General features: G+C 48.1%; 1 protein-coding gene across 2 annotated transcripts; it reads right to left on the bottom strand.

Moving 5' to 3' along the window:
- Positions 1-340: 340 nt before the first annotated feature.
- Positions 341-7478, bottom strand: TNFRSF12A (TNF receptor superfamily member 12A). Of its 2 annotated transcripts, none has more exons than XM_063137430.1 (5): positions 7357-7478; positions 4221-4322; positions 2373-2507; positions 2189-2242; positions 341-1212 (listed from the first exon to the last, which is right to left on the bottom strand). In XM_063137430.1, the coding sequence occupies exons 1-4, from the start codon at positions 7427-7429 to the stop codon at positions 2190-2192; spliced, it is 363 nt and encodes a 120-aa protein (XP_062993500.1). In that variant the 5' UTR covers positions 7430-7478; the 3' UTR covers positions 341-1212; position 2189. The 2 variants fall into 2 exon arrangements, with proteins under 2 accessions (XP_062993500.1, XP_062993498.1); XM_063137428.1 differs by having other exon boundaries at positions 342-1208; positions 2188-2242.
- Positions 7479-7912: the final 434 nt, after the last annotated feature.

Below are 7912 nucleotides of genomic sequence, written 5' to 3'. Positions count from 1 at the left end.
AAGGTTTTCCAAAAATAGTGGAAGCGGCAGGGTGGGGAATGAACAGAATTATAGAATGGGCTGAATGTGGCCCTACTGCTGAAGCTTTGAGCGCTGCTTGGATGGAAGATCACCTGGAACAGCCTTCCCCAACCTGGTGCCCTCCAGATGTTTTGGGCTACAACTCCTAGCATTCCTGACCATTGGTCCTGCTGGCTAAATATGATGGGAGTTTAAAGAAATTAAAAAAAAAAACCTGTCTAAATACTGCTACTGAAATTGACAAATGAAACATAGGCTGTGACACTCTGCTACCAAAAGAAAACACCCTTTTGTTTCATTAAGAATTACTTTTTATTTTATTTTATTTTAATCCACAAACTCTGGTTTGAGAAGCGATAGGCTTGGTTTTATTCCCCCCTCCCCCCCCTCCCGTGCCTGGAAGAAGAAGAAAAAAATCACACCCATAAAATTAAAATCAGCTTGTTAGAGCAGAAGATACATAAATAGTTGTCTCTCAAACAGTTGAGCACCACAGGAAGGGGAACAGGAAGAGGGACGAATTGCTGTTAGTGTAGATCCTACTTGTGGCTACTTGCCCATTTTTCATCGTGTGGCCCAGCCACTGACATGAAAATATTGTTCAAGAGGCTAGTCCCTGCTCCTCTCCCGGAGAGCTTTAGCACCCAATATTATCTCTTGTATATACAGATAATCTAAAAATCACATTCATATTTGCCCTCGACTGCTGCAGACAGGGAAACGACGCCGTTGGCGCTGTGGCCTTCCTCGTAGGAGTGGCCTCCCAGCAGGAGGAAATTTGGAGTTGCAACATTTTCTCACAGCTGTACCCCAGTATGAAAATAAGTCACCCCAATATGGGGCATTAGACCCTGGGGGATTAAAGAGACCCCTTTCGCTCCTCCCCTAATACTAAAAAAAAGTTAGGGAGGAGCTGATGTGCCTTTACAAAAGGGACCACCAACACTTGTGTTGTGTGTGTGTGTTTTTCTTCCTGAAATGTATACAAGGTGAAGAGTGTGGTAGACTTCACGCCAAATATTGTTTCCTAAATTAGGTGTGCACGTGTGCCAAAAAAGAGCGTGGCGGTCCGGAATCTCAGGGCAGAGGAAAATGTCCTCCTGGCATCTTCAGGAAAAATCAGAGGTAATGAAAGGTTGAACTTCTCTCCTCTCGGTTGCTCGCATTTGAAATGTTGACAAAAAGATCTGCAGGGGAGGGAGAGAAAAAAAATAAGAACGTGAACATGGGAGTGCCAAAGAGGTGGAAGGACAGCGTGGTACAGTGATTAGAGCAGCCTCTCAGCCAATCTGGTGCCCTCCAGTTGTATTGGACTACAGCTTCTTTTAGCCATGCTGGCTGGGATGATGGGAGTTGTAGTCAAACGCACCTAGAGGGCACAAGGTTGGGGGCAGTTGGGTTAGAGTGTTGGCTGTAGAGGAGGGAGGATTAAGATTCAAATCTCTGCTCAGCTTGAAAGCTTACTAGATGAGCCTGAGCCAGTCATGATCTTTTATGATAGCCTACCTCTCAGGGGTGTTGTCAGGTTAGAAGAAGGGGTGGTACCATTTATTCTGCCCTGAGCTTGTTGGAGGAAAAAGAGGACAAGGGCTGAGAAGCAATAACCAGGAAGGGTTTGAGATGCACAGGGCAATCCTATGCATTTCAAACCTATGGAGTTCAACAGGGCTTAGTCCCAGTTAAGTACGTATAGGATTGAAATCTGTTTCCTGCCTTCATTGTTTTAGGAGTGAGCATATGCAATGGCAAAAGAAGAATCCCTCTTGCAGAATCAGATGCCAATGAAATAAATGCTCCTGCGAGTATATTTAGCTTCTGCAAATGGATTCTGGGGAATAAAAACACACCATATTTTTGGTTGGTATTGGAATGGAGGGAAGGCTTGGAGATGTTACCAAGCTTTTCCCGACAACTGTTGAGGGCTAGAAACTTGGAACGTTATTTTTAAGTGAATGATGCCAAGCTGGATAGTACCCAAGACTGGTCAAGTTATTTTGACACCCAACACAGAAAATCCCATAATCGTCTCTCCCCGATCCTAGCTGTAAAAATACAAGGACAATAAATTAAATAACAGTTCGCTGCTATTTTGTGCACAGCCAAAACTGTTGAGGCACCTGCCTAACTCTGCCACTATGAACTGAGATGGGGAGCATGGGTTCTCACCTTCAGTGTATCAGCGATTCCTGAGCTGAATGGCCTCCAGTCTCTTCAATTGGGGCTGGAAATTGAGAGAAAAGAGACAGTTGTGAGTTTATATACATGGGAAGGGGATGGGGGGGGGGACTCTACTGTCGAGATACTCCCAGCAACAAAGAGCTAGGATTAAATAATGAAGAGGGAGCACTTACTGGTGAATTTTTCCCGCCGACGGCAGCGGGCGTAGATGATTATGCCTCCGATGATGCTGGCTAGAACTACAGCCCCCAAGGTCGCTCCCACTAAAAGCCACGTACTGAATCTATCTGGGAGCTGGGGGTCTCCGCCTACAAAAGAAAGGGGGAGAGGAATGGGTTAAATTCAGCAGGGCGTCCCCAAAGATCTGATCCCAAACCTCCTCCTCCTCTTTCTTTTCCACCTCCCCAGCTAGCCACTTAATCTGAAGCAGACTTCCACAACATCCATTCCTCAAAAACCATTTCTCCTTCCTGCCAATCCGATATCCCACAAGACAGACGGGTTGACCAGCCACTAGAAGTGGAATGGAATTGTGCAAAAAAACAAAAAAACAAAAACAAGATTTTTTTTATTATGATTATTTAAAAAAACTTGCAATGTCCACTTTTGAACTTGGGACAGTCAATTCTCTTTTCAAGTTGCAGAATTGACATTTAGGGGCAAACGTTCAGCTCACACGTCACAAATTGGGTGTGTATGTGAGCAGGGAGAAAAGAGAATCACCCAGAACGAAAAAGAAAATACGTTTTATAATTTATAAATGGAGATTTTCTTAATGTATAGTTGATATTTGTTCCTCCCCTCTCCAAATTCATCTGAGCTTTATGTACTCATCCGCCATATAGGGCCAGAACACTGAAAGCAGCGTGGTGCAGTGGCTACGGTGTTAGGAGTACAGAGACCTGGGTTCAAATCACTACTCAACCACAAAGAGCAGTGGGTGAGACCATGGGCCTATCGCTGTCTTTCAGCCCTGAGAGGATAATGAGGGAAGGCCCCTGTGTAACCCAGCCTTGAAGAAAGGAGGGGCAAAAATGTAATAAATAAATAAATCCTTACAAGTGGGAGATGCTGCAAAAAATTGTTGCGGCGTGGAGCAGTGGAGGCTGGGGGCTCCGATGTCAGTGGGGTGGTGAAACCGCTTCAGTTTCAGTCAGAACTCTAAAGGAGCCATTGAAGGTGGCTCCTTTAGAGTTCTGACTGAAACCATAACAGATTTATGTTGACATTGGAGCCACCAGCCTCTACTGGCGTGGAGTGCTCCCTGTTCAGCCACTGCATTACATCCCCCTCCCTCTGGGCTGTTTCTAGGGGGGGGGGCTCCCACTACATCATCATCATCATCATCATTTTATATTTATATCCCGCCTTTTCCCCAGTACTGGGATTCAAGGCGATTTAAAAGAATAAAAGATGTATAATCAAAACATATAAATATAAATTACAAAAGTTAAATAGAATTAAACCTACAGTAAAAAATTAAAAAAAACATGTTAATTGTTTTAAAAAACGTAACAGATTAAAAGGGATCCAATACATTAACACAGGTCCAGTATAGAGTTCCCTCCCCTTCTGCAAACCTTGGTGTTCCCCCCCAACCTGCCAATACCTCTCTCTTGTGAGCGGAGGGGGGGGGGCATTTTAGCTATCTAAGCAACAATGCTCAGCGCCTGAGCATCAAATATAGAGGGAATGATTGAATCATCCTTCCCACAGGATCTGGTCTTTCAGCCAGAGGGACCCAATGGTGAAGAACAACCAAGCCTGGTTTCCCCAACAAAGCACTCTTCCCTTCTCCCAAATTTCTCACTGACAGGAGGCCAACAGAGGCCACCATGAGGAAGCAACCCGGGGGGCAGGCCACAATCCATTGTGCAGGGGCCTGGGAACCCGTGGCCTTCCTGACGTTGTTGGGTCTCCTGCTCCCTGCATGTCTGAGCTGGAGTCTGGCAGCCTTGCGATGGCCGCAGGTCTCCCCCAGGCCTGGGACAGTGGGTCAGGCTCGGATGCCGGCCACTCACAGGTGGAGCAGAAGTCATTCTTGTTCTGACGCTGACACACGGAGCAATCCATGCATTTCTCCAGGTCTGGACTCCAGGACTGCCCTCCTGGGCACACGGTGGCTGTTGGGAGAGAAAAAGAGGAGTCAGGCGCCAAGCAGTAGCTGCATATAGACCAATCTTCCTTAACCAGGTGCCCAGCTCCTGATGGGTTGGGAGTTGTAGTCCAACCCATCAGGACGCGGGCAACAGGTTGGGGGAAAGCAGATCTCTGGACAATGGCAGTATTAACGTGTATACAAATCACAGGAACATCCTCAACTCCCAGGCATTTAATGAAATACGATGGGGCACTGATGTCAGCTAGATGGTCTGTTATGGAAATTGCTTACTAGAATTGTTTTTTGCTGTTTAAATACTTTTAAATTTTGTGCACTCAAATTTTAGACTATTACATTTATTATAATGTAATGTTGTATAATGTTGTGGTTTGTAATTTTTGTGTGTGAACCATGCAGAGAGCTTTGAACATTGGGTGGTATAGAAATGAATATTATCATCATCATCATCATTATATGAAGGTCCTGCCAGAGATTCCCTAAGCCTGCTGATCTTGAAAAGAATAATAGAATAATAGAGTTAGAAGGGGCCTATAAGGCCCTTGAAACCAACTGAGTCTACTTTTGAGTTTCAGAGGGGGAGCCAGCTGTAGATGATGGTGATAATAATAATAGGCAAAATCCAACCTAAGTCCAATTTAGAGTAATCCCATTGAAATGAATGGGCCTTAAGTTAAAGTACATTTATTTCAATAGGTCTGCTCTAGGTAGGGTTTTCATTGGATTTTGTCCAAGGAGAGGGAGAGAAGCAAAAAGAAAAAGAAAAAAAGACAGAGCAGGAGAGAAACCCTGAAGAAGAAGAAGAAGAAGAAGAAGAAGAAGAAGAAGAAGAAGAAGAAGAAGAAGAAGAAGAAGAAGAAGAAGAAGAAGAAGAAGAAAGGAATGAAAATCAGAAGGAAAGGCAAAAGAATAAACAGACACTCGCAAGCTGACGCAGGAAGAAGATGAACAGCTGAATGAAAAAGAAGAGCGTGTAGGTGGGGGGCGAGAGACCCATAAATGAGAGACCCCCGCACGTAGGCCGGCCAGGCGACCCCCGCCCCATGACACCAGGGGCTATTTCCAGAGCGGTAACGTCAGTGGGAGGAGGGGGTGTCGTGTTTCACCCCGAAACCCGAACCGGTCTTCAGCAGAGGGGGGAGAGCATCGGGGGTCAGGTCCGAGGGGCATCACGTGGATTAGTGGGGGGGGGGAAGGGAAGGAGAGGGGCCCCTCCCCCACGTCCCTGCACTTTCAAGTGACTTCATTGATAAAATATGTCCCCGTGCAAGTAAGTAAGCGGACAGATGGCGCCGTGCCCGGACCTGGCGCGGGGAAAGTGGGGCGGACGGGTGAGTCACTCTGCGGGTCGTATGACGCGGGCGTCAGGTTTTTCTCCCCCCACCCCCCGACTTTTGATATCCTGCTCTCCAACCAGTGTAGGCTGGTGGCTCCGATTTCGGTGGAGCCGTGAATCTATTTTGAGTTTCTCTCAGAACCAGCCAGAACGCTAAAGGCACTAACCAAGGTGCTGAACCCATTTTGGGAGTGGGGTTCAGGACCTTGGACAGCTCGTTTAGAATTCTGTCTGGTTCTGACTGAAACCCAGAATGGGTTCACGGCCCCACCGAAATCGGAGCAACCAGCCTCCAGCTCCACTTGCGGGAATAAAAGAGTTTAACCCCCCCACCCCATGAAGCCAATGGGGAAGCGGCATCGGCCGAGGGGGCGTGGCTCTCTGTTTTTATGGGAAACTCCAACTCCTGACACAATCGGCTTCTGCCCTTGCTCGCGCGCTGGGGGCGGGGCTTAATCCTTGGCCCAGAAACACGTGAAATCACAGATAGCGCCTCTAGGCATGTACAGATTGCCTTTGCTTCCAGGCGGGTTTGAGCTACGCCCCACCCACCATTTCCCCTAGCACTTCTCTTTTGTAGAAATAAACAAGAGTGAAATCAGCTGAGAGAGTCCCTAGAGTAGGATTGCCGCCGTCTTTTAGCTGGGCTCCTGTGCCTCTACAGTTGTGAGGTTAAAACTGTACTTCCTCCTTCCTAAATATACAGAATTTCTTTCATTTGTTTGTCACGTTTATATCCCGCCTGTTCTCCAAGGAGCCCAAGGCGATGTAGGTGACCCTCCTCTCCACTTTATCCTCACAACAACCCTGTGAGGTAAGTTGGGCTGACGGTCAGTGACTGGCATAGCCAGTGTACCTCATGGCCAAGTGGGGACTCCGATGTGCGGTTAACTGCTGTGCGACAGGTAAGCGTGCAACAGGTTCTGCCCTTCTCCCCCCCCTTACGGATGGAGCCAAGATTGAAAAAAGCTTAACCTGTTTAAGTTCTGCCTGGCAGTCAGCTACAGAGGTACTGGAGCTCATCTAAAAGCCCGTGACAAGCCTACTCCAGTACTTACACACGGAATGCCGTCTCTAATGCAAGGAAACGCTGTGATGTCTGTATACATGGAATCTCCATTGGAATTCTGTGTAACTCGAAAGCTTACATACTTGTCCCAGAAGCTAAACCATCTGGTCTCCCTTTCTGGGCGATTTCATGTGCAAACCTAGCCTGTTTCCTATTTCAGCTTCCCTGGGACCTACACAGCTAACAACTGCCCATTCCAACCTAGCCCCACACGTCTAACGGTTCCATAAGTTACATCCCAAGAAGAGCAGTGACAATCCCTGTTCGTTCATTCATTCCCTCGCACTCTCCGGCTCTTTCTCGTTCCGTTTTTCAAACTCGTTCCTCTCTACCTCCCCAAAGTTGTTGGGACCTTTCTCTCTCCCCCTCATGAACCTTCAAAGGGCCAGCCGCGGGCAGAAACTCAACAGGTGCAGCCTCCCCATTGCGGCATCGTGTGTGGGTGGGGTGGGGTAAGAATCTGCCGGCTATTAGGGGCACAATATCTACTAGGGCAAGAAAAAAGAAGAAGAAAAAGACAAGAAGTCCAATCCTATGCAGGTTTAGAGAGAGAAAAGTCCTACAATTCCCAGCATTCCCGTCAGCATAGGATCGCGCGCTAACTCGTCGCGCCGCTTCCGGAGCCCCGTTTACCTGGGATTGGCTCTCCCCGGGCGCCCCCGAGGAATAGGGCGAGAAGCCCCAGCACGGCTCCGCAGACAAGCATCGCTGATCTGGAAGAGGGAGCGATTGAGTCGCCGCTGCTGCCGCTGCTGCCGCCGCTGCCGGCCTCTCCGCGTGTGACTCAGCGCCGAAGACTTTCCCCAGCGCGCTACGAGGGACGCCCACGCAGATCCGCGAGGCCGGGATTGGTGGGCCGGGGGCCAGGATTCCTAGGTCCCATCCTTTGATCTGGAAAAGGAAGGGGGGATGGGGATGGGGATGGGTGGGTGGAGCCCAGCAAGTTAAAGCAGGAAAAGCGAAGAGCGAGAACGCGTGGATTTTTCCGGGCAAGGAAATGAGGCTCGTTAATGAAAACCCAGGCTGGGGGAAGGGAACTAGGACGCCTGGGTTCTCTAGGGGTCGCGCGGCGGTGGGGGGGCGGGGGCGAGAGCTCGCCTGCTGTGTTTTGGTAAACCGCCCTGGGAAATTATGGTTGAAAGTCGGTATGAAATATATATATATATATATATATATATATATATAATAC

Source organism: Elgaria multicarinata, chromosome 11 (assembly GCF_023053635.1).
Source record: "Elgaria multicarinata webbii isolate HBS135686 ecotype San Diego chromosome 11, rElgMul1.1.pri, whole genome shotgun sequence".
Taxonomy (NCBI): Eukaryota; Metazoa; Chordata; class Lepidosauria; order Squamata; family Anguidae; genus Elgaria; species Elgaria multicarinata.
Note: the sequence above shows the minus strand (reverse complement) of the source record. Positions and strands in the feature narration are given on the sequence as shown.

Coding starts and splice junctions, on each gene's coding strand:
- TNFRSF12A (XM_063137430.1), bottom strand. CDS start 7,429: ATGCTTGTCTGCGGAGCCGTGCTGGGGCTTCTCGCCCTATTCCTCGGG. Junction 4,323..7,356: donor CCGGGGAGAGCCAATCCCAG/GTAAACGGGGCT, acceptor CTCTCCCAACAG/CCACCGTGTGCCCAGGAGGG. Junction 2,508..4,220: donor GAATGACTTCTGCTCCACCT/GTGAGTGGCCGG, acceptor TTTCTTTTGTAG/GCGGAGACCCCCAGCTCCCA.